The sequence below is a fragment of the Uranotaenia lowii genome, chromosome 3 (assembly GCF_029784155.1).
Source record: "Uranotaenia lowii strain MFRU-FL chromosome 3, ASM2978415v1, whole genome shotgun sequence".
NCBI lineage: Eukaryota > Metazoa > Arthropoda > Insecta > Diptera > Culicidae > Uranotaenia > Uranotaenia lowii.
The window spans coordinates 326,035,329-326,063,251 of NC_073693.1; the positions used below are offsets into that span (position 1 = coordinate 326,035,329).

At 31.8% G+C, this 27,923-nt stretch overlaps 1 protein-coding gene across 1 annotated transcript in view; it reads left to right on the plus strand.

Annotated features, from left to right (window-relative positions):
- Window positions 1-657: 657 nt before the first annotated feature.
- Window positions 658-27,923, plus strand: part of LOC129753810 (furin-like protease 1, isoforms 1/1-X/2) — a 95,269-nt gene continuing 68,003 nt past the window's right edge. The window contains exon 1 of the mRNA XM_055749659.1: window positions 658-795. Within this exon, the coding sequence (XP_055605634.1) occupies window positions 658-795 (138 nt within the window). The remainder of the gene's footprint in view (window positions 796-27,923) is intronic.

The window sequence follows — 27,923 nt, forward strand, 5'->3', positions numbered from 1 at the left end:
GTCATTCATGAGAAGCTACCTCAAATCATAAGTGAGCTGAAACGCTGGACGACTGGGACTCCTGGAAGACGGCCATCGACGAAGAAATGGCAGCCCTGAAGGAAAATAAAACTTGGGAAGCGGTTAGCTTGCCTCCAAATAACAGAAAACCTATTTTGTCCAAACGGTATTTACCATCAAAGATGATGATCGCTACAAGGCTCGATTGGTCGCGAAAGGCTGTTCCCAAAGACCAGGACTAGACTACTGGGAAACCTATGCTCCGGTGGCCAAAATGGAGAGCGTTCGTACCGTCTTGGCCTTGGCAAACGAACAGTACATGATCGTTCATCAGACGGACATCAAAATTGCATTTCTCAACGGAAATTTAGAAGAGGTTATCTTCATGCAGTTGCCAAATGACGAAATCGGCAAATCGAAGACCGTTCGGCTGCAGAAAAGCCTGTACGGCTTGAAACAAGGGAGTCGTGCTTGGAATCAGCGATTCGACGACGAGATACGAAAACTTGGTTTCGTTCCGTTGAAGAGTGACAGCTGCGTTTACCGATCCTGCAAACAAGGACTCATCCTCATTCTTTACGTGGATGACATCCTGATTTCCGGAAAAGATGTATCGAGGCTATCTGGATAAAAATCGAGCTTGGAAGGCTATTCCAAATGAAGGATCTGTTGGAGGTCAAGACTTTCTTAGGAATGACTATCAAGCGAGACATCCAGAGGAGTACAATACAAATCTCAATCCGGAAAACCGGGAAAAACGGGAATTTGGAAATGGAAACTCGCTGGCACCCCCTAGTAATGCTAAGAGCTATAGATTTATTCAGTGTTGTCTTATATAAACTACCGTCAAACGTGGCATCATTCAAAAGCAGGGTTAGATGCAACATTTGTAAACTACCGTAAAACGTGGCATCATTCAAAAGCAGGGTTAGATGCAACATTTGTATACCACAACACTCATTTAATTTTTATTTCAATATACTGTAATAAAGTGATCATTCAATGATAACAAATTGATGATGACATAGTTTTTTACTTCGTGAAAGAGTTTTTAAAAGTTTTTGATTCTCATAAAAAATTTAAAAAATCGATGTACAAACTTATACATTTTTTGATGCCGTAGAAAACTTTACCCGGTATGACGGATTGCCTCAATGATATTAAGTACAAACTTTATATTGCTTTCATTATCCTATACCGGCATTGTTGGTGTACAAATATTTTTCGAACAGTCACCCAATTTTTTTAAATAAACATTTTTATAATTCACTTACCTGTCTGGAGCAAGAGGCATTAAAATGAAAATCAGAACTAAACCTCATAAATCTCGTTTACATATGCTGGGATATGATTGTTTTGCATTATGCGATTGTTAACATTCAAATTTCATCCATCCTAAAATTTATTTTCATGATTTAAGCTTATACAATATTTCAGTATTTTTTTACCCCTCAAAGTATGCAGCAAATTTACACTTTTTTCTTGAAAACATTTTCGATAGAAAAATGTTAATTTTAATTCGAACAGGACTAAAAATCACTGAAATTGGTACTCTATGCGTTATGACATCACAAACCTAGATATTTAGATTTTAGAAGCCTGCCGTTTTATTTTGAAAATACAGACGTATTTGAAAGATTCTCTGTATTAAACAAATGTATTCAAATTAAGACTGAAGTTTGATTTTTTCCAGTGTAAGTCAGTGAACTTTGTAAAAGTTATCCAGGAATAAAGCAGGACATTTTGAGGAAAAATCGGGACAGCGGGACATTCCACAAAAAAACTGGGACATGTTCCACTTTTGCGGGACGGATGGCAGCGCCAACTTTTCCTGAAAGAACCTAATGCTGATCTCAATCCGGATCTTCATCCTGGTCCTAATTTTTATTCAATTCCGAATCCTGATCCTGATCCTAATCGTGATCTTAATTTTGATCCCGACTAAGATCCTGCCCTTGAGCTTGAACTAACTGATTTTTACTAGTTTAGATTATGATCCTTATCGTGATTCTGATATATGTAGATCTTGATCCTGTTTTCACACTTATTCTGATCCAGACAGTCATGTTCTGATCCTAATTGTGGTCTCGATCATGATCCTCATTCTTATTTTGATCCTTATCCTGATCCTGATCGTTATTCTGATTCAAATCCATATGATCCTGATTCATTATTTTTCTATCCTTAATCCTTATCTTGATTTTGTTACTAAACCGAATCCTGATCCTTTGCTTCAGGTTGAACCGCTTCAAAGTTGATATCCGGCAGTAGAATGAGTCGATTTGGGGTCATTTTTAAATTTCTAAAACCCTGGGGCCTAAAAAGCTTCGTTTTGGTTCAAAGTTCATCCATTTTTTTTGCAGAGTTTTTAAGTAACGTTCATACAAGTAAATTTGAACTTTTAGATTTGTATGGGAAAATTTAATATTTTGTACTGAAAAATCAATATATTTTTTTTTCTTCTTTTTTTTCCTTTATTATAGAGACTTTCTTCTGTGGAACCGAGCCTTCTGATGGTTTTTTGCCAATTTACAAACTTTTCAAAGAAAATTTTCCGCTGAACAACTTAGTCGAAGACTGTAACTGCGTATATTCTTAGACAAAAATGTTATTGGCTGTATAATAAGGGTATGTTCTTTGGCAACGAAAAACAATAAATTCAATTGACGTCACTGGTGGTGCCTCGTGAATTATTACATGCAAAGTAGTCATGCAATACCAACAAAAGTTGCCAAAATTACTAAATCATCTTTAATTTAACAGAATTTTGAGTAAATTTTCATCACAGATTTTTAGAAATATTCACAGGTGTCACAGAATTTTAAATATCCTGCACTTTTTTTTCAAAATTTTATTTCTTATGTCAGTATTAATTTTGAATACTTACTTTTGAATTGGAAAAATATGATAAAATTGGTAATGTTAATTGTTTTTCTTAAGCAAAATGTACAAAAGACGCTATTTGACATGACTTTTGAAAGAAACTAACGAAAAAAGCATAACAGTAAACCGTCACAATGTATGGTTAAAACAACAGGAAGTCAGATTTTTTTTTTCAATCACAGAAGTTTTTTCGGCAACCTTGGCACTCAGTACTGTTTTCAATTGAATTTATTGTTTTTTTTTTTCAATGGGCAATTTCTAGTCATGCCCCTATTAAGCAGCTAATAACTTTTTTTATCTAATAATATACGAATTTACAGTCTTCGACAAAGTGGTTCAGCGAAAAATTTTCTTTAAAGAATTTATAAATTGGCACAAAAACCATCAGAAGGCTCGGTTCCACAGAAGAAACAAAAATGATGTTGATTTTTCCATACAAAATATTCAATTTTCCCATATAAACCTAAAAGTGGAAATTTACTCGGGTAAACGTTACTTAAAAATTCTGCAAATGATCATGGATGAGTTTTGAACCAAAACGAAGCTTTTTTGACCCCATGGTTTGAGAAATTAAAAAATAACCTCAAATCAACTCAGTTTAATCCGGTAGTCCACATATAACCCTCTTTTAGTGACTTCCTTCCGATTGCAAACACTTTCCTTGCATATGCCTACAGAGCTTAAAATAAGGATAGATCCGAGTCGTTTCTGAGAGCAGCAATTTCCACAAACTATCTTAAAAGTTATCCCCAATTGATGGCTTTTACAGAGAAACAACTGAAGAGCAACTTGTTTGCAATTTTCTGTATGAATCTCCTTAGTGTTGCCGTAAGATGTTACCTTCGTCAAAAACGAAAATTTACCTCAAAATTTCGCATAGATTTTACTTTATAGGAAGGTAATTTTTTATGTAAAACTGCAGGGATTTCAATTTTTTCCCTAGACTAATACCAGTCTAAGTAGCACTCGAAGCATGTCATTTCCTCGATTAATCGTTATTGAAAGTCTTAAAAACCCCTGTACATTTAATAAATTATTCTTATTTCGGAACTTTCTCATCTCATCTATCCAACTCTACTAGCTGCTGCATTTTACACCAACTTTCCCCATCATCCCGGTAGCGAAATGTAGATGTAGAGGTAGAGGGATTAACTTAACTCACACAAAATGTGACTGATGGCTCGCTGAGCTGGTCTTAGCTGAAGCTGGGAGGAAATGCATTTTACGAATAATATTATGAATTATTATCTACCCGCCAACGTCCTTCTTGTGTTGCTGTGCTAGCCATTTCAGCGAAGGAATGTGTGACGCGTGTCCCAAAATTATGTATGTATGGCTTACATTTAAGTTTGTAATCTGATTCCATTAGTCGGAGCTGATAGGATTAAGAATAATTAGCCACCGGAATTACTATGGGATGGTAAATTCGGAAGCTTGAATTTCCATACAAATAGAAAAACAATATTCTGAAATTTTGATTTAAATACATATATAGATTTTTTCTGTAGATTATAATAACACCAAAAAAATGCCACAAAATGTTAACACAATTGAATAGCTGCGGGCACCGAACTGTCGGTGGAAGCCATTTCTATTCAGCCATTCCAGTTTCGGTTGAAAAACTAGAACGAGTTGACCCCGTTTCGAAATTTTTCGGGACGGACTTGTTCCTGCCTTGAGGCCCCTAGAGAGAAACTGAAATAGAATACAACTAAACCGGGAAAAGGCAACCGAAAAAAAAGCAGGACGATGACGACAGCCGACATTTTTGTAACATTGCCAAAAAGTGTTATCGTGTCATTATTTAAAAAATCTCGACATTTATTTCTGGCAAATCACCAGCTTCCATTTCCATGTCCTAGTCGTCGCCGTCGTCGTCGTCCTAGGGCTTCCGGAAATTCACTTGCCCGGTCACTTGCTGCTGCTAGCTGGTAGGGAAATTGAAACCGGGGAAAAATAAACTGACCACCCAGCTAGAGTCGGAGACCCGGGCCAAGAACTTCGTTTTTTTTTGGCTAACTTGGGAGGCTGAGAGCAAATTTATAACTGCGCCATTCTTCGTCTGCGATTTCAGTCTAGGCGAGGATGTTTTATGTGCTGGAAAGGAAATCCCAGAACAAAAAAAAAATATCGGGATAAAAATGCTTTCGAAATGTGAAAGATGGTCGCTTGTTAAACGCGCCCATGTAGCATTTGACCGATAAAATGATTTAATGGATTTTTTCAAATTTGTGGGAAGTGGAAGAAGGGGTAAATAAAACGCGTTTGTTGAATTTCGTTCCGCAAATTGTTGCCAGCGCAGTAATGGTGGAGATTTTTATTGAGTTAAATGTAGCCTTGTCAAAAACTTTCAATAAGATCTACAGACAGACGCGGATCTAAGATCTATGCGGGAATAGCCTTTACAGAATTCGCGAAAATGCTTGAATTTCTATAAAAAAAATTTCCTAGTCGTTGTACCCTATAAATTTTAAAATTTATCACTTCGTCAGTATATTTTCATCAAATTTCATCAAATTATCAGTTTGTCAGTAGACACTTACAGGAAAGTATTTCTTCTAATGTCAATCTAACATCCTTATTTTTCTATTTAACATTTTTGACATTAGGATGTGCCAAATATTAATTTTTTTGCCATCCCTCCGCCCCTTTTCAATTTGTCCAAAAACTTTGACAAGGGGAACACATCAGATGCAAATACTTTCACCATTCCCGATTATCAAATTTTCGATCTAGCTAATTTGATTTTTTTATTTTGTGCAATGTAGATAGTATTTTTTTTTATTTGGATGGACTTTAACCTCTAAAAGTCATTCATCCCTAATGTAGATAGAATGCAATTCTGTGGCATATAAGCTTTTTTCGAATTCATTCCAAAATATCATTACAGAACCCTTTCGATTTTGGCAACACGCTCGAACACTTTGTGTTGCCAAATGCTCAACTTAAGAAAAAAATTACATAAAATAATTTATCGTTACTATCATCAGCGTAATTTTTCGTCAGAATTGCATACAATCTTACGGTGTCTCTTATGGAACAATTTTATTAATCGAAAATTAGCATCGCTAATTTTTGCACCATTCTAAAGCAGGGACTTTTCCTTTCAATCGAAACCAAATTTGAAATGATCCATCGGGAGGTCTAGAACAGTTTATTTTTTAAAGATTTTTTTTAACATTTTTAATGGTTTTTTCAAAGACAAAATCACACTAATCACTGTTAGAACGCTCGTCTTACCTTAAGTGTTAATTCAATTCCATATGTCAATAACATGATTCAATAGGAAATTTCCCTGGCTGCAATTTTGTAGAAGACATGTAAGTGATACAAATTGAGAGAAAAGAGTTGTGATGTGACAAACAGAGTGATTATTATTTCATTTCAAAAATCTAATAAAACTTTTCATCACTGATTTTACCGAGACAAGAAATAGTATTCTACGAGCTTAGTTATTGATTGTCGAGCGTATAAATATTCAGGATAGTTTATTTTCATTTAAAAAAATCAATCTTTTACATAAATTTGATCAGGATTATCTGCAGTAATGCGCATTTATGCGGTTTTAATATTCCGGAACAAATATCAAATTTTTTTCACTCTGATTCTTCCAAATATCCCGAAGTGGGGAATAAATAAAGTTTAAGGCATTTTAAACAAAAATTTGATACCTTCTTCGAAAATTCAAACAGGTGAAAGAGCGAAAGCCAAACTGTAGAAGATGGGAGTAATATCACCTGTTGTTTACAAAAAAAATTCAAATGTTTTATCTGAATTTTCTCGATTTTTTTATTTTTGTGCAATGTTGATTGTATACAAGTTTGTTGCATGCCAGCATTTGTTAAATTCCAATTCCAATTGTCTGGGAACAATCATTGATGAGAAGTTTTTTTAGATTTTTCAAACGAAATATTAATCACTCTGTTTGACACATCACAAGTCTTTTCTCTCAATTGTATCACTTACATGTCTTCTACAAAGTTGTATCCAAGGAAATTATCCATTGAATCATGTTATTGACATATGAAGAATTATGGCTTAAGGTGAAACAAGCATTTTCACAGTGATTAGTATGATTTTGTCTTTGAAAAAACCATTAAAAAGGGTAAAAAATCTTTAAAAAAATAAATTGTTCTAGACCCCCGGATGAATTATTTCAAATTTGGGCTCAAATGAGAGGGAAAAGTCCCAGCTTTTGAGTGGTGAAAAAATTAGCGGTGCTAATTTTGGAAAAATAAAGTTCTCTCTCAGAGACACCGTGTATCTACATTGCACAATAATAAAAAAAATCAAATTATTCTAGAGGGTGTTCGGATCAAAAATTAAAAAAAACTTTCTTTTTGAAGTTTAATATGTATGAAATACGGAAAAAAATTCAGTTAATATTCCGGTTGACCAGGTCCAAATCTAATATAATTATACCCGAATAAAGATGATACCATAGCAAAAATTTACTGTCATTTTCAATCACTAAGTGGATATATCTCAGTTATGCTAAATATTTGTATTGAAAGTTTTATTTATACCTCGTTTAACCTTCCTTTCCCAGGAATTATTGGGAGCTTGGATATGGCTTTTGGTTGGGGTTTGGCCCGAAAAAATGCCTCATTGGGCTCTCAAAAACAATTTTGAATTGCATGCTAAACAAGGTATCATGAGGCTTCCAGTGAAACCTACAGTTGGCATACTTATGGTATCTGCGTATGAAAATTGAGACCCATATTTTGGCATTCTACCACCTTTGTTCGTGCAAAATGATGCCAAATTTTTCATTCTATGCATGATAGCAAATATTGCCGTAACAGTCAGCTCGATATCATACTCTGTTATTAAACTTTTGGCATAAGTTTGCCCTCATAAAAGAGGTGCAATGCCAAAAAGTCTCGTTTTACACATGCGAATAGGATAGCACAAAGTAGGGAAAAAATCACAAAAAAAGTTTCGGTTCTTGAATGACAGGCATCTTCGGAATACGCTAGTTTTGAAAAATATTCGGTGTGGCTGAGGTTTTGAACGCAAAGTTAAGAATACACAAAGTAAGTTTGTATAGAAGATGATACCAACCCCTGAGAGGGGCAGCATCAGAACTCAATAGAAGGCACAATCTCCTGAGACGAGCAGTGCCATTTGATGATAACCAAAGTACAAACTCCTGAGAAGAGCAGTGCTGCGATTGGAAGATGCAAACCCCTGAGAGGGGCAGTAAAAAAATGTAAATGAAAATAAGAGGGGCAGTATCAACATTATTAATGGCGACAGTAGAAAACAAGAAAAGAAAATGGAGTGAGGAAAATTGAGAATGGCAAATAGAGGATGAAGCAAGGGAGTAAGATGAACGGCTCGGATAAAAAAAGATAAAATGGAAAAGGAGTAAAATTGAATGGAATAAAGAATATTGGAAAAGTGAGAAAAGTATGGAGCGGTAAATGGACTACGAAAGGCGTAATACTTCAAAAGAACAATTTGAAATGGGACAATTGGAGAGTTAAAATAAAAATTATTCATGAAGAGAAAAGGAATTGAGGAATGAAAATTGAAACTGGATAAATTGAGTGTGAAAAATTGCGAACGAGAAAGGTAGAATTTAGAAAGGGAGTAGTATGGAAGGCTTAATAAGAAAAAGAAAAACGAGAGAGTAAATATAGAATAAAAGGAAAGCGAAAAATGAAAAGATAAAGCTGTAAATGGATAATCCAAAATGTCGCACTTCAAAAGAACAAACTAAAATTGGACAGTTGGAGTGTTAAAATAAAATGATTGAAAAATATTAAATAATTTTTCCGACCGGGATGATTTTAAGGTTGTGTAATGGCTTTTCGGTCTTATCGGTAAGTAATTAAAACACTTTTATTTGTGCTTCATCCAACGTTTCAAATACTATGTATTCTTTCTGTCCGAATCCTTGAGAAAAAATACATAGTATTTGAAACGTTGGATGAAGCTCAAATAAAAGTGTTTTAATTACTTACCGATAAGACCGAAAAGCCATTACATAACCTTGAAAAATATTAAAAAATTGTAGAATGAAAAAGAGAAAACATTGTATGGAAAGGAGGAAAAAAATAGGATGTGATAAATTGAGAAGCAGAACAAAACGATCTAGAACGGGGGTAGGATGAAAGGCTATGAATAAAAAAAGAATATAAAAAGAAATGGAAAGTAGACGAACAGAAAAGTTAATCAAGTGAAAAAATTGAGAAAGACAAAAAGAGGATGAAAAAAGCTAGTAAGAGGAACGGCAAGAATGGAAAAAAAGGAATAGAAGTTAAAAAAAAAGGAAAAAGTGAGAAATAAAAAATTTTTGAACGTTAAATGGAGTACGAAAAACGAAGAACTTCAAAAGAATAAATAAAATTGGATAGTTGGAGAGTTCAAATAAAGATGAATCAAAAAGAAAAATTTAATTATAGAATTAAGAGAAGTAAGGACATAAGGGAGTATGGAAAATTATTTGTTTTGGGATGAATAAGCCATCGATGCTTGAAATATCAAGAAAAAAAAAGAGTAAAAATATTGAATGTGAAAAATTGATAAAGAGAGAGATAGAGTTTGAAAAGGGTGTAGTGTGGAAGGCTTAAAAAAATAGAATGAAAGAAAATTGAAAAATTAATAAATAGAGCAACAAATGGTCGCACTTCAAAGGAACAAATTGAAATTGGACAATTAGAGTGTTTAAATAAAAATAATTTTAAAAAATTATAAAATTGTAGAATGAAAAATAGAAAATTTTGTATGGAAAGGAAATAGTGTTTTAAAAATTGAGAATGAGAAAGGAACGATCCAGAAAGGGGATTGAACGAAAGGGTATAAACATAGAAATAATTAAAAAGGAAAAAGAAATTAGAAGAGGAAAATGGCAAATAGAGGATGAAGGAAGCGAGTAAGATGAGCGGTTTGAAAAAAAAAATGAAAAAAGACAATGGAATACAAGCAAAAAAATGGAAAAGTAAAAATGTAGAAATATGGAGCGGTAAATGAAGTACAAAAAACGAAGACTTTTAAAAGAACAAATAGAAATGGGACAATTGAAGAGTTGATATAACGCTAAATTAAAAATAAATAAATTGTAGAATGAAAAAAAGAAAACAAAAAAAATGTATCGGAAGGACATAAAGGAGTAAAGAAAATTGAGTGAGAGAAATTGGGAACATGAGATATAGAATTTTGAAATGAAGTAAAGAAGGCTAAAAACAAAAAAAAAATAAATCTAGAGGAAAAATAAAGAACAAAAGAAAAGTGAAAGATGAATGAATAGAACAGTAAATGAAGAAAAATGTAGCACTTTTAAAGGACGCTTCAAGTTTGGATAGTTTGAGTGTTCAAATGAAAACGATTAAAAATTGATAAAATTTTAGAATGAAAAAAAAAAGAAAAAAATAAGGTAGGAAAGAAAATAGGGTATGAAAAATAGGATCTGGCAATGGGGTAGGATGAAAGGATAGGAACATAGAAAGAATATAAAAGGAGTAAGATGAACGATTCCTTAAAAAGAAATTGAAATTGAACAACTGGAAAATTAAAATGAAGATTATTAGAAAAATTAGGGTAAATGAATAACGAAAAATTATAACATTGATATAATTGTAGAGTAAAAAATTAAAATAAGAAAGAAAAATGAGACGAGTAGAGAAAGGAGATAGAGAGTGGCAAATGACAAAATTGACAAATTGACTAAATTGACAAAATCAGCAAAATTGGCAAAATTAGCAAAATTTTTAAAAAATTTAAAAATTGCAAAAATGAAAAAATAACTAAAATTTTAAATACATACAATACATACGAATCGATACGAATCAACGTGTTATGAGGAGCTTGAAGGATTAAAAAAATATCTGTTTTGTTTTCTTTTTAATCATCAAGTACTCTTGTGCAAATTTGAAGATTTCAGTCATCAGTGAAAGTTTTCACATTTTTAAAATAAAATATGCGATAAAAAGTTTGCGTCTTAAATCTAGTTTCTATTCTCGCAAACTCAATTCAATTTTTGTATTCAAGTTTAAAATTCAGTTTGAGAATACTTTTGGCAGATTTTTTCGTCAGAGAATTACATGATTCTTTATTAACAACAAAAATTCCATTCAAAATTTTTTTCGTAGCTAAAACAACGTGAATGGTTTTTGAAGTCCAAATCTAGATTGTTAATGAAACAAAATTTTCAAGATTCTCAGAAATCTTTTTAAATTTGTGATTTTCAACTGGAGACGATTAACTGTAATAAAATATTCTAAATTTTAATTATCCATCCAAAATCAAAATTATGAGTCTGTGATCTCCTGCGATTACAACTTGAAATTTTCACATTGATATTCGAACTGAACTCTGATTAAAGCGCTTGAATCTTTAATTTAAATTCCGAGTTTTTCCTTTTCAAATTGAACTCTACATTTATTATTTATCGAACTCGTGAATCTGAATGAAAATTTTCAATGATGAATCTGATTCTAGTTTTTCAATTCTGGATCATCATTATGAAGTTTTGACATTTTTTAAGATTTAAGGAGAGAAATTACGAATTCTGGAACAGGTGTTCGCTGCGAATCCGGTAGGAAGGAGACGGACTTAGGTGCTTAACGAGCGAGATGGTAAGACCAAATGGAGCGTGATCTTTAGTATGTGGGAAATTGGAAAACGGTTGCCATAGACTAAGGTAGCCCGATTTTTTTCAGTACGTATCCAGTCTGGACCAATCCTGGCTATCTAATATAAAAACCTGGTAAAATCCAGGCCTGGTCAAATTGTCGACCAAACATCCGGCAATATCCCGCGCAAAATTGGTCGAATCTCAGAAATTACTCAACAAAAATCAAAAAAACAAATATAAAAGGTTTTTTTTCATCAAAACTTCATGATTCATGAAAAAAGGGCATAATGGAGATGGAGGCAAAAATAATTGAATGAGAAAAAAAACCGAATTGATAGCATGGAAAATGAAGATAAAAAAAGTGGAGAATTAACAAGCGAAGCGTGAAAAAAGGAAAAATAATGGGAAAATTCTTTATGGGTCGAGAGGGCAATCTGGATCTGAAAAGGCTCAGCATTCTTATCAAACTAACATATGAAATCTATGTTTCTCGTACTTTATTCACCATTAAAACTTCAAATTTCCGTTATTCCAAGAAAAAAACTTGCTTTGGAAAAAAAGACTGTAATCAGTTTAGGAATTATTTTTTCTTAAGATCATGACCACGAAACATGTAAAAAAGTGGTGTAAAAATAGTACTTTTCATTCAATGAACCGTCATATTTGTTTAAGTCCCACCAGAAAAATGAAAAAAAAAGGATTAAAAAGTTGCCGTAATTTGGCACATTTTTCCTTCTTATATTGTCAAAATTCAAATCACAGAATTTATGACGCGCTAACTGGTTGTCGAACGTTTTGTCAATTTGTTATTTCTCTGATTTTCTTGCACTTAAACTCAACTTTACACTGGATTTTGAGTATATTAACTCAAGATTTCCGCAGTGTCATTACATTAGCGGTGACTTCACTGACATGATACTTAGAACCGAAATCCGAAAATTTCTGGCTAGTTTAGTTTCCTACAGTTGGTATTGCGGACCTGAAAATTTGACAAAAATATACCGATAAGGAAAAATTTACCTGTTTAGGTGAGTTCTAAATCTGTTCTGTTCATATATAAAGAAATCATTCAGACAATAGTTGTTTTCATCATTCACCTTTTTTTGAAAATAAATTTAGTGCTTGGAAATGTTGATGGAATTATGATGTACAATTTAGTAGATCAACCCTCAGTGAACCAAAAGAAAAAGAAGGAAAAATAGTGCTTCCATTAACAATTTTCATTTACTGGTTAAAAAAGTCATTTGTGGGTCGCGAAAAATTGCTTCCAAAAGCTCTTCCCTCCGCGCTAGTTAATTAAACACAAAGCTTTCCACAGAAGTTAAAACATCCAATTACGGAACCGGGAAAAGTTTGGCTCGCAAAAACCATTTGGTGGCTTTTTCCCAGACTTTGTCCAACGAAAACCCATTTTTTGACCCAACTGTGAGCGACAGTTCGAGGTAGACACAGGTGACGAGAAATTGTCATTTATGGGCGGTCTAAAAAACAAGAGACTTGTAACGAAAAGTTTGTCTAATAAAGTTCCCTTCTGGTAGATTTGACTGTCACTCACAAAATGCAACAGATTAATCTGAAAAAGTTGTTTGTTAAATGTCTATTCTTTTGTTCGGAAAAAATTTCAAATTATCACTTATTTCTTCCAGAATTTCCTGCTAAATAATTCATTAACCAAAAAACTTGACATGTCAATTGCTGTCTAAACTGAAGGCAACAAGCTAAGTTAATTAGCCGGGAACATTTAGCTCGTGTCAGGTTCTTCTTTCTGCCAATGGCGAGAACTGGGACTAGGTATCGTTAACCAGAAGCATCCATATTCCCTTACAACCTCTTGAGACTTGCTGCTGCAATCAGCCCGGGAAGCCAAAAGGCAACACTAATGACGGATCTTGGCAATATCCGGTTACCCTCCTGAGGGTGTATGAGTGTGTAAGTATCTGTATCCTAGCTAACAACAAGGATCTTCTCCCAATGTTGTAATGTTCCCGTTAAGGCGCTGAGCTTGGAATGGAGCTAAATAGAGCATGTTTTGGAGGGTTTTCCTGCCACTTCTGGGAACCCGTTATTTGAAGGATGTTTATCACACTTTGCTGCAGGAAGACAACCCCCGGCTTGAGTGGCACCCGGGAATGAACGAAATTCAGTAACACACAGACTCGTCAGAGAAAGTTTAACAGTGAAAGGCTTTCACAGTATTTAGGTAACTTTATGTTTGCTGCGAGTTTTGTTAAAACAGCCTGAGGTTGGTGAAAGATTAAAGTTTTCTAATTTTGTCAAATAAGTTAAAAAAAATTTAAAAAAAATTGGAAAATGTCGAAAAAAAATTACTGGCTGTACTCTGCAGAATTGGAATCCACAATCTCCGGCTTGCTAAACTAATTTACGAATTGGATAAATGTATATTAATAGGTAGGGGAGAGTGGGGTAACGTGTGGCCATGTCTAGTAATATTCCCGTATAATTTAATTGAAACTGCTAGAAACTGATAACTTTCAATGACAAAGCATAGAAATTTATGTCTTTTATAATTTCATGGAATAAAACAAAAGTAGGGGTTTCAATATTTTGGAGGCTGTTCGTCCATAAAAAAAAACTTTATCAATCTGAGATCTCCAATTCTTCTTTCTTTATTTTATTTAATCTGTTATTTAAGATATAGGCATTTTACAAACATGATGGTGGCATACAAAAACACTTTCTTATTCCACTTTCTCATCATTATCAAACTTTCGTAAAAGCCTAGTTTGTTTTACTTTTTAAGTTCATTTGAATAAGAAGCAAAAACCTCAAGTTTTTGTTTCCAGCTTTTCTACGTATAATTTTTGAAAGTCAAAATATTACTTCAAAGGGTATCAAAACCTTGTTTGAATTTTAAATTTGTTTTTTTGAGTTGGAAAATTCATGAAACTCTCCGTTGCCTTAAGTTTAAAGCGTATCACCCTCAAAATGTATTGATTAGATATATTGTCTTGTCAGCAATTTCATCAAACGGCCGTAGGCGCATTTAGGAACACTTTCCCCTACGCATGCTGGAGCCTATTTTGTCACGTTCACCGGGCGCGGTGTAATTGGTTAACGCACTGTTGTCGTGAAGCGGAAATTGCGGGTTCAAGTCCTGTCGGTGAGCGGTTGTATCTTTTTCGAAAAATTCATTATGTTTACGGCTTACGTTCTTTCTTTCTTTGATATCTCATGTTTCTCTAATACTTTCCATCACTTTTGAAAATGTGTTATTGCATCACTCTAAACCAGGGGTCGGCAACCTTTCGAGTCGGAAGAGACAAAAACTTCAAATTTTTAAATTCCAGAGTTTGAAAGATTAATTATTCTCGTTATTAATAAGAAAAAATTAGGGTGGTCTAACCGGTTTTACCGAAACCGGTAAAACCGGTAAAACCGTCTATTTTCCAATACCGGAAATACCGACTTTTGAGACGGTAAAAAACCGGGATTTCCGATAAATTTTTCATCAACTTTTCATCACCTTTTCATCATCGGCACTGTAATAAAATTGACACAGCTAAATGTTTTTTTACCAAATATGTATGAGTACAAATACTTATATTTTGTTCAATCAGGTTCAAACTCTAAGCTCAATAAACCTTCAAGTATGTGAGATATGATTGTTGCTAAAACTTGCAGATGTACTTTTTGAATTAAAGCTAGAGTGGCGTTTAAAAAAGCATTGACAAGCTGCCATCTCTCACTCAAATGAAATATTTTCATGAAACTTTACACATTTCAGTTCAGCTATCGAACTAACGCTTCACAACATTTCAAGACTGTACAAGTGAACAATGACTGAAAAAAGAAACAGCTACAAGAAATTCAAGATTGCTTGATTATCATATCACAGTAGTTTTCATTGAAAAACTGGAATTTGGTCAAAAGATGCGAACATGTTTTATCTATAAACAGGCCAAGTTTTTCAAAATCGTTCTAAACGGTGAAAGGCTTTCAAAAATTAAAAACCAAAAATGTTGATTAGAAACTTCCTACTTTGTTTTGAAAATTAAATTGTTTCAATAGAGCCAGCATTTAAACACATGTTGAAATATTTGTATGAAATTTCTCTATCAATGTTTTCAAGTTAATTAATGAAACTCTGTTTTTATTTTTAATGCTGTTGAAGCATTTTCTTTTTCCGACAAAGCAGTAAAAAAGTTTTTATAAATTTGCAACAGTATTATAGCAACAAAGATTGTATGGATCAGATCCAAACAACTATATTTATTGCTGAATTTTGACTGATTTTTTAAAAGATTTTCTTTTCTATTTGTTTGTTTTAATTTTGGAAAGGCAAAAATAATGCTATCACGACCTAGGTTGCGAGGAAAACATCCGTATTTAAGACAACAATAATCTGTAATTTTGTGAGTCAACCAAAAACTTTGTGACAGTGTTTGAGTTTTGTTTGGTAATTGATTAAGTCACTTTTTAACAGAAAATCTTTTTGTATATCAAATTTCGTATCATTTTCATGAAAGACTATAAAAACTTTTACTAAATCTGTAAAATCTATTCTTCAATACTGTTCTACAGAGTTAAGGACAAAAATTCGTCGCAAACTATATGAAACTTCTATTATTTCTGCATCCTCAATGTGAAATTAAAATAATAAAATGACGATGATGAATATCATGATTATCATGAGGGTGATGATAGATTTATTACAAAGTGATAATTTAAAGGCTTAATGCAATATTTTTCAATTGAAAATGTTGCAAAATCTATTGCGTTACAAATTCTGCGCATTTTATGCCATTACTACTGCAATTAGACGAAACCTTTTCATGAATTCGATATACTTTGAAAAATACCGGTTTTACCGGTTTTATCGGTTTTGAAAATTCCAAATACCGAAATACCGGATTTGAAAAAAACCGGTAAATCCGACCACCCTAGAAAAAATGAATGACCCATTTACATAAATTTTACGATAATAACTTCAAACCCAACTCTTCTGTAATGGTAATGGTAATGGTGTAATGGTTTGATTTTAAATCAATTTCAATACGTTGGCAAATATTGAGTCAAGAAAATTTTAAATCCATTTAAAGCTCAAATGAATACTTTGTATGATGGTAAAGTGAAAGACATGAACATATTAACATACGAAAAATATCTTTTTTCCGGTAAGAAAAGCTTTTAAAATGACAAAGTAAAGGTAAATAAATTTGTTTTACATTATCAAGCTTTTTTATGACATTCCCCAGATTTAGCTATTTCTTTCTGGTTCTTTATTTTCTAATTGGCATTTCAGTCTTTAGGAATCATATTGCAGAGTTTTACAAAGTAGGTACAACACAAGAAAAATATATGTAAAGTTTATAAAAAAAGACACTATCAAAATCCTATTTTTGTTATCCCTTGAAGAAAGCCAGGATCGAAGGCCGAAACGTCGGACAAATTCAAAAACTCTGTAATTTACTTCCTAAAGACTGAAATGCCAATTTTAATACAGAGAACCAAATTTTTTAATTTTTGTCATTTTTGTCATTTTTTTTCATTTTTGTCATTTTTGTCCTTTTTGTCCTTTTTGTCCTTTTTGTCATTTTTGTCATTTTTGTCATTTTTGTCATTTTTGTCATTTTTGTCATTTTTGTCATTTTTGTCATTTTTGTCATTTTTGTCATTTTTGTCATTTTTGTCATTTTTGGCATTTTTGTCATTTTTGTCATTTTTGTCTTTTTTGGCCTTTTATGTCATTTTTGTCTTTTTTGTCATTTTTGTCTTTTTTGGCCTTTTATGTCATTTTTGTCATTTTTGTCATTTTTGTCATTTTTGTCATTTTTGTCATTTTTGTCATTGTTGTCATTTTTTTCGTTTTTGGCATTTTTGTCATTTTTGTCTCATTTTTGTGGCATTTTTGACGCATTTTCGTGGTATTTCTGTGTGTTATAAATTTAAAAACTCTGTAATTTACTCTTAAGACTGAGATGCCAATAAAAAAACAGAGATCCAAATTTTGTAATTTTTGTAATTTTTGTCATTTTTGTTATTTTAGTCATTTTTGTCATTTTTGGCATTTTCGGAATTTTTGTCATCATTAGGGCATTTTTGACGCATTTTCGTGGTATTTTTTGTGTGATAAAAATTTAAAAACTCTGTTATTTACTTCCTAAAGACTTAAATGCCAATTATCAAACAGAGAACCAAATTGTGTAATTTTTGTCATTTTTGTCTTTTTTGGCCTTTTATGTCATTTTTGTCATTTTTGTCATTTTATGTCATTGTTGTCATTGTTGTCATTTTTGTCATTTTTGGCATTTTTGTCATTTTTGTCTCATTTTTGTGGCATTTTTGACGCATTTTCGTGGTATTTCTGTGTGATATAAATTTAAAAACTCTGTAATTTACTCTTAAGACTGAAATGCCAATAAAAAAACAGAGAACCAAATTTTGTAATTTTTGTAATTTTTGTCATTTTTGGCATTTTCGGAATTTTTGTCATCATTAGGGCATTTTTGACGCATTTTCGTGGTATTTTTGTGTGATTTTTTTATCATTTTTGGAATTTTTTGTCTATTTTGTTTCATTTTTGTGTCGAATTTGTGTAATTTTTTTGTCATTTTTCATTTTTATCATTTTTGTCATTTTTGTCTTTTTAATCATTTCTGTCTTTTTTAGTCATTTCTGTCATTTTTGTTTATTTAATATTTTTTTGTCATTTTTGTAATTTTTGTAATTTTTGTCATTTTTGTCATTCTTGTCATTTTTGTCTTTTTTGTCTTTTTTGTCTCAGTTTTGTGGCATTTTTTGCCATTTTTGTCATTTTTGTCATCTTTGTGGCTTTTTCGTGGTATTTTTGTGTCATTTTTGTGTCAATTTTGTCATTTTTATCTTTTTGGTTTCATTATTGTGTCATTTTTTGTGTCATTTTTGTGTCATTTTTTGTGTCATTTCTGTGTCATTTTTGTGTTATTTTTGTATCATTTTTGTGTTAATTGTGTGTTATTTCTGTGTTATTTTTGTGTCATTTTTGTGTCATTTTCGTCATTTTTGTCAATTTTGACATTTTTGTCACTTTTATCATTTTTGTCATTTTTTGATTTTAGTAGTTTTTGTTATTTTTGTAGCTTTAGTAATTTTTGTCATTTTTGTTTTTTTTGTAATTTTTGTTGATTTTGTTATTTTTGTGTTTTTTGTCATTTTTGCAATTTATGTCACCTGTGTCATGTTTTGTCCTTTTTGCCATTTTTGTTATTTTTCTCATTTTTCTCATTTTTGTCACTTTTGTCATTTTTATAATTTTTTTTTATTTTTGTCATTTTTTGTTGTTTTGAATTTTTGTCATTTGTGTCATTTGTGTCATTTTTGTCATTTTAGTAAATTTTTTTCAATATCCATTCGTCAAGTGAATGGTAAATATAAAGTCGAGGTAGATACAATTCATAAATTCTCAGAACCAACGTTTGTTGTTTCAAAATCCAAATCTAGCTGGAAATAATAGCAATTCAAAAAATGCACAACTTATAAGCAAATTGATTTCTTAAACCCTTTTTTAAAAGGTATGTTAACGGTTATTTATCTCGGATTTAAAAAAAAACGACTGTTTTTGCTGCAGTCGTTTTTACATAAGAAAACCGAGACTGATAGCCGTCAAAAATCTCAATTCCAATAAAATTCATAAACAGAACCATTTTCTAACTCATGTAGAAATGACCGTCACGCATAATCAAAAAAATAATAAGTTTTACTGATTCGATTCAAAATCAATCAGAAACAATGTTTTAATTTATGCGATTTCCGGTAAGTCATTGATAAATTATTCAAAATGATGATTAAGCTTTCTAGTCTGGCAATGTATTGGTGAGATGATGAATATAAGGAATTGATTCCAGTTTTGTTATTAATATTGAAAACACGAATCATAATTTGCTTGATATTGCACATGAAAATTGTTACTTCGAATTTCAAACTTTTTCAAACTTTTCATAATTTATTAGAAAATTTATGATCGATTAAAGAGAGATGATTTTAAATAATAAACAGAGATACATTGTTAATTTTTGAGCGTGAAATTTGTAGTTGAAAATTTTAAGCTCTGAGTCTTTTGGTATATTGGGTCCTGGATAGGGCAAAATGTAGAAATTATGTTTTCTCATAAAAAAATTGATTTATGGGCTTTCAAGAAGATGTTTTTTTCGAAACACAGAAATTGAGGATTGAAAAACCAAAGACAAACTTTTTAATAATATTAAAAAAAACTTAAAAAGTTTGACTTTAAAAAATCAATAAAATTAAATAAACGATTCTTTAACATTCGGTAAATTTATTTGGAAATAGATTTAATTTGTCGGCCTAGAGGTGAAGAGTGATGTCCTTTTTAGTAGGGACATCTAAAGATTATGAAGTGTTTTTTATATAGGTGGAGAGAAGGTTAGATGAAATGAAAATGTTGAAAATGAGCGGGTAGAATTTATTTAGAAGCATATCATCACATATCAAATTTTTTTTCCTCACGGGCCTACTACGTAGTAGGAATCAGCTTTTGGAGCCTTTGATTTTAAAAAAAAGATGAATTCTAATCTTTTGTCAGATTTTGTCTGGCACCTGTAGTTTTGGTGATATGATGTTTATAAGTTTCAAATTCAGTTGAGTTGGGTTTTGAGTGCATTCAATCAGATGGTAACTGATGAAATAAAAAATGATTTACATGAAAAAAACTTATCCTGAATTTGTTTATTAAACTTATTCAATTAAAGAATAATATTTTGATATGTATTAAAAATGGTCATTAAAAGTTAAATTCTAAAGTTTTCAAACATTTGAAAACTATCATCACTAGTTTTTCTGGCATTACTGAAGAAAGTTTGAAAACAAAAATTTATTCGTTTAAAAAATTTGTAAATCCTGCAAAACGTTTTTTGTGTTTTGATTTAAGTCGTTTTACCACTTTTATGGCATTCGCGACTTTATATGTATCAATGTTGCAGTTGCAGGAAATTTATAGAAAAAATTTTCCGGTACAGCTGTGTTCGATTTTTGCTCTTGGGCTCGAACTCGTGGACATCGGCTCAGGAGGCAACTGACTAGCCAACTGTACTATATATCAAGCTTGCAGAACGATGTTATGTTTGCTTAAAAATATCTAAAATTATTAACAAAATGGATTAAAAAAATAAATACAAAATCTCTACAACTTTTTTCGCAGAAGGTAAAAGTACCCGCGGTCTTGAGGAAAGTATATAATTAGTTTCAACTTTTTTTTAAATTGTCAAGATTTTGCAAAAACTGCAGAGAATTTTAAAATGAATTTTACCCTTTTTCAAAAAAGATTTCAAAACACAAAAAAAATATAGAAAAAAACTAATTGAATATTTGATTTTAGGGCACCAAAATTTAAAAAAATAAATTTCTTAATTTTTGGCACCTTGGAAAAAAGTAAATTTTGTGGTTTTGTGTAATTTACCGAAACCCTTTTGAATATGAAGTTGAGCATTTAGAAAAACAAGAAAAAAATATTCAAGTCTTAAATTGGTTTCTTGAAGAATATTTCTTTTAGCATAAATTTTGTAATGACATCTATTGATAATCAAAAAGATTAGTAATTAAGTAATGGAAACTAGGTTTTAGATGTTTTTTTTTTGAATTCTTTTGACTAAAGTGAGTATTGAACACCTGTCATATGGCTTATAATTTGTTGATGTGTAAAGTTATTATATGATGCAAGAATTTTGAAGATAAAATAGTCGATTTCGAATTCTGAACTTATTTTATTACACTTCTTAATGAAACCCCATTCATAAGGTAGGGTTTTTGTGTGTCAAGATTTAAGTTTCAATACAAAAAGTTTATTGAATTGCAACTCTAAACTTACAATTGAAAATAAGTTTCAATTCTTGCAGATCATATAATGTTGTCGAATGAAATGTCTTTGGCCTAGAGTGATTTAGGAAAAAAAAAAACCGCCGGAGGCAAGCCAAATTTCTGACATGTTTGTTTAAACTTATTTTTGAACACCTTTTGGGATTAAAACATTTCCGGTTACTGTTACAGTAGTAAATTAAATTTTTGATCTGAAAATTTTACTTGGAAAAAAGTCTTCTGGGAGAGGGGGGAGGGGGGGCTGGCAATCTTAATCAATTCGATATCGCAGTTTGATTTCCTTTTGTGGTGTTTTTGTATGCAAATTTCTAGACATCGTGAGAACCTAAATTAAATCGTTAATAAAAGTTGGCAAGTCTGTTGTCTCCTGAGCCGATGTCCGCGAGTTCGAGCCCAAGAGTAAACATCGAACACAGTTGTACCGGATAGTTTTTCAATAACGATCCGCCAACTGCAACGTTGATAAAGTCGCGAATGCCATAAAGATGGTAAAACGACTATAATCGAAACAAAAATAAAAAAGTTAATAAAAGTTGCTCTCCATTATTAACACTGGAAGTATCGATCTATCAGAGATCGATCCTTCAGCTCCGATTTTTTGGATGGTTCGATCCTACGACCATTTCACTGAATCGATCTTGGAGATCGATCGTTTCCTAAACATCGAACAATCCAAATCTATATTCAGATTCAATAAAATTTTCGTTTTCAATTCAAATAAATAACATAGGATTGAGGTGATTTTTGAAATATTTTTATGCTGTTACGCGTCAAAGTTGTGAATATTTTTGAAATGGTTGATTAATTCTAATAGAGAGCAAAAAAGTGATTGCGATTGCGTAGAATGCAAAATTTAATGGGGGTTATGTTGTTTGATAACAAAACAAAGCTGTCTAAGAACTTTTTTTTAGTCAATGATCAACTTTGATCTTCCTGACAGCTATAGCTCAACTTTTGTGTTCGATTGATCAAAAAATATACACACGTTTTTGAAATAAATAATTGAATTTAAGTGTTTATTGTTTTAAAACAACAGTTATTCTTTAGATTTACGGTTAATGATAAATTAAATCTTGATCTCTGTGCTGATGTTTCAAAAACAGTAAAAAACAAAAAATTGTAAAATTAGTCTTCAAAAAATGCTACTTTGCCATCTCAATCAAACCCTGCAATCTTGAAAGCTTCGTTTTGGTTCAAAACTCATCCATGATTTTTTGCAGAATTTATAAGTAACGTTTACATATGTAGGATAGGTTTATATGGGAACATTGAATATTTTGTACTGAAAAATCAACATCATTTTTGTTTCTTCTGGGGAACCGAGCCTGCTAATGGTTTTTATGTCAAATTCTCTAAAGGAAATTTTCCGCTGAACAACTTTGTCCAATACCATAACTTTGTATTTTATATGACAAAAAAGTAATTAGCTGTTTAACAGGGAAATGGAACTGAAAAACAATAAATTCAAAAAACAGCTAATAAATGTTAATCAGCTAATAACTTTGATGTCAAAAATGATGTTGATTTTTCAGTACAAAATATTGAATTCTTCCATACAAACCATACAAATTTACTCATGTATTGAAACGTTACTTAAAAATTCTACAAAAAATCATGGATGAGTTTTGAACCAAAAGGAAGCTTTCAAGATCCCAGGGTTTGAGAAATTTAAAAATGACCCTAAATCGACTCAGTCTACTAGCCAGCCATCGCCAGGGTACTTCATAAAATTTTCAAACCATTCAACGGAATCACATGTTTCACATTGTTTGGCGAGGAGCCGCCTGTGCAACAAATCTCCACTCCATTAGCGGATAAAGTAAAATAAAGAGCTTCTCTCGAAAGAATGCTGGCCGTCCGTCCGCCGGAGTGCTTGCTGAAGTGTTCATTTGGGTTTAACTTACGCGGCCTTTTTTCCCGAATGCTAGGAAAAATGGGGCTGCCAAAATTTCACGCAGCTCTCAACGGGAAAATTCGCATGAACCCATCGCTGCTTTGCTGTGGTATTTGTATAAATAAGTATACATACATATCTCTGTATGTATGTTGTGGCTAGTCCAAAGCTCTCGTCTCGGGTAGTTGCCAAAATATAGCTTTCAACAGCCGGTCAGCCAGTTTTTGGTAATTTGTGAAACAAACCCCGGGTTGACGACGACATGGGGTGCCGGCTTTAGGGATCTCTCTGAAATGGCCTATCAGGACCCCCCCACTCCTCTTTTCCCAAAAGAGGAGGTCTGCTTCGAAACCCACAAAAGAGCAGCACCCAAAATGGTGCGTCGTTGTAGTCGCTCGAAAGAGTCGTAATTTAGTGGCTTTTCAGAGAGAGCTTTTAACAAATCACCCGAATTTTCCTAAAAGCGAAGCTGGTGGATTGAAAAATCAACAAGGACGCTCTGTCTGGGGGCATTTTTTCGTTAACACAAATCGTCTTGAAAAAAAAACGGTATCGAACTAATTTTTTTCTTCTTTATAGTAGCTACAAGTGAGTTTCATCTACTTCAGTCATAAATTATTAGAATTAACAGTTTTAAACTTTTCAGGGAACATTTGAGTCAAGACTACGCAATGTTATAAAATGTGATAAAAAACATCTGGTAGCATTATCTATGTTAACGAACCCTTTTTAAACCTTTTTTTTTATTCCAGGTATAAACCTTGAAAAAAAAACTATCATATTTTTGCGATACCTTCCTTCCGAAAAAAGAACAATCATCTTGAAATGTCTGATTTGTTGGAATATTTGTGTTAACTTATAGAAACTTTATTGAAAAATCTATTAGGAAATTTTATCTCCATGCATTTCAAAGTACATAAACTTTAGATTATCTTGCCAATAAAAACTAATGTCTCTTTTCTTTTATTTCAGGTAATCTTCGAGGAATTTTTCAACGTTGACAGTTAATTCGAAATTCGGTAAAGTGTATTCAAACCATCGACTGAAACTAACTAGCAAATATATTTAACTATCTGTCTTCCGATGCCAAATTTAGATCCATTTTTTCGATAAGTTCTCGAATTGTTATAAAAACCCGATTTTTAACACTTAACAGTGGATTGCAGCCTTTCTTACAGAATGTTCATTATCTTTGGATACATATAGATACAATGATAGATTCGGTATTTCCAAAAAAATATAATAATTATTGACCATTAATCCAAAATCAATATAAAAAAAACTATACCCAGTACGATTTGGGGGGGGGGGGGGGAAATAGAACTGATATTTAAAAAGTTCATTTCAACAGTTATATTTTGTCATTGATGTACATTTTGAAATGGTGTCGTGGTAGCGATTTCTCTCGTGCTGCAGGACGCAGGTTCGAGTCTTGCTATTTTTTTGTGTTGTTACAACTGGAAAAATTAAACTAATTACAATATTTATGGCTGAACGTGGCGCGTATTACAGGATAGTGATATGATTAACAACTCGTTGATTTGGTTCTGTAATCTGAATCTGAAATTTTAATCTGATTTCAAAATTCAAATTTTGAATGAGAAATCTGAATACAAATATTGAACATATGTTCTATATTTGAATTATGACTCTGTCTTCTTTATATCTAATGCAGAATCAGAATCTGGGATTGGGTTTTGGAGGGTTAATATGACTTCTCAGGCGTAGTTCTGATTCTGAATCTGAATTTAGAATTTATATTCTTAACATGACTTCCCAATCTGAATTCCGAACAGAAATTCAAAATCTGAACGAGTCTAGCTAAACTGATCCTGAATTTTATATCTTATCTGAATTTAGAATTTGATGTCCTATTCTGAATTCCGAATCTTTATTCTAATCTGAATTCTGAAGGTGAATGCAGAATTAAAATGTGGATTACTAATTGAATTCTGAATGTGAATCCCATAACAGAATTTTTAATCTCTTCTTCTTGAAATTTAAAAAAATCTGAACTGAACTCAAACTGGATTCGAAATCAATCATCAACTTTGTTATTTAATAAATTCGATTTATTAGTTACCACTCCTCGGTGCCAATAAAACGTCAGCTGAAGAAGTCATTTCATAAATAAAAGATCTGGGAACTAATCTGAATCTGACATGTAACCCTCAATTTCGAAACTTAAAACTAACAGGTAATAAAAAAACTGAATTTTTATTCTTAATCGACGACTACATCCATCGCGCCAATGGCGGACTTGATTTATTAATCTGAATTCTGAAAACAATGGTGAGTTCTGAATCTAGATGTCATATTTAATCTTAATTTTAAATTTGATATCTGAATCTGAATTCTGGATGCGAACGCAGTATAAAAATATGTATTCCGATTTTTATTCTGAACGTAAATCCTGAACCTGGACTCGGAATCATTTTTTTTTTTCAAAGATTAAAAGTGATATTTAGAACTCGAATTTAGAATTTACATAAATACATCTGAATATGAATATTAATCTGAATCCTGGAACTGAAATCTGAATTCGAATCTGAATCCTAAATCTGAATCTGAACTCTTAATTTCAATTCTTAATCGAAATTCTTTTTTTTTTTAACCTTAATGTTAATTCTGAATGTCAAGTCTGTGCAGAACTCTAAATTCGAAAGCTTCCAAAGATATGTGATATTTTTTAAATTGATTTATTAGTTTCGAATCCTCATTCCAGATAGTTATTCAGCTGTAGAATTCATTTCATAAAAAAGATCAATGATGAATTCCATATTTCATATACACAGCGTATTCTCGCATAATTCCATTTTGGAATTGATTCTTTATGCAAAATATGTGCTGTTAAAGCCACTTGACTTGATCTTCATTTAAAAGATTTGCGAAAAATTTCATATTTTCTCGATTTATTGTTTAGCATTTTTAATATTCCTGTTTTTTAAAGCCAAATTTCAAACTAAAATCATAAATTTGGTTCAAGTTTGCAGCAAGCAAATTTGATCCGAACAATTTTTATCTCTTACTTTTTTTTAATTTGATTAATTTTTAGCAAAGGTTAAAATCTTTGAATTTGCAAAATCGTTTGGAAGATTGGGCTTGTTTGATTTGAGTACAGAATCAGTTTTTTTTTCAAGAAATTGAAGGCTCTCTTAAAAATCAAAACAAATAACTTGGATCTATCAGACTCATAAACAAATTCAAATATTTTAGCCATCGATGAAAGCAAATTCCATATTTTGTTACTGAAGGTATCATTATAAAAATTTAGCTCAGATAAAGAATAAATTTTCTAAAATTGCGATTGAATATGATAAAAATTAATGTAAGTACTTTGAAATGATTAAACATAGAGTTACAAACATTTCTTTTTTCAATTTTTTTATGCGTGCATTGTTGGGCAAAAAATCATAGATAGAAATCTGTCATCAAAAGAAACACCCTTTGTTACACTTTCCATAAATTAAATCAAATTTGTTATAACTATTCAAGTTTATATTTCTAACCCAGAAATTTAAATTGAGTTTCAACACTATTCAGAAGTAACTGCTTAGAAATGATAGCAGCAACTAGAATTTCAAATTGCGTCCTGAGTCGACTTTTATGGCAAAATTGTACCTTATTTTACTAAATATCATGCCTTAGAAGTAACATTTGATATAATTTTGCCCGAATAAAGGTGGTACAGTGCCAAAATGTGAGTCTTATTTCTCATATACTAATACCTCGATTATCCCAAGTGTAGGTTTCACAGAAACCTAAATGATGCTTCGTTTACCCAACGGTTTAAAACGAGTTTTGAGGGAATAATGATGCTGCTTTTAGGTTTTATTTACTGCTAAAATTGAGCAAAAATTGTTTGAAAAGCTTCATTATTTTTTTGGCGCAGGCAGGCATTTCTTTTAAATTTAGGATACCCACACATGCTGTTTCTCCCAATCTAAATTCTTCACTAATCAGAGAAAACTTCGAACTTGCCTTTGTGGAAAAACAACACCAATATATAATGCTATCATTTTGCTGTTGACACGTCATTTACGTTTCGCTTAGCTATAAAAAAACAGAACGCCTTTTTTTGTTATCGCCTGAAAATAAATACCAATAAATGCTGCCATTTAGGTGCTCAATTTGGTCGCATTTTGCAATCGATTGAGCCATCAAAGTCTGCTCGTGATTTCGAAAATGATTTAAACCAGGGGTGAGCAACCTTTTGAAGCAACGGTCCACTTGTAATTAGAAATTATTTCGAGTGGCCGCATTAAAAATACAATTATGGTTAATAATAACTTTTAGAGCTTTACAAAACTTTTTGTAACGAAAAATTTAAAAAAAAAAAACAAAATTTAACAAGGATAAATAAAACGAGTTCATGGACTTGCATAAACTTTTTTTCAATATAAGGTGATTAAACCAGCCGAAATTAAATACGTTCATCACTAAATCTTGATGATTTTTCAATAATTTTAATGGTTGAATTGTTTTGAAAAGTTTAGCGAACATTCTTTTTTTATAAAAAGGAAACATCGTTTGCTTGCTTTTTTTATTAGGAACGAAAATTTTAGAAAGTCTCTCTATGGTTCGTAAAAAAAAATAACCGTTTTCTAAGAAAAAACCCCTTTTTGCTCAAACCGATGCGATGGTATTTTTCGTCATCACTTCCATTCATAAGTTTCATGGAACTCAACCATAACGTGCCCATTTAAGACAAGTTTTTCACAATTTAAATAAATT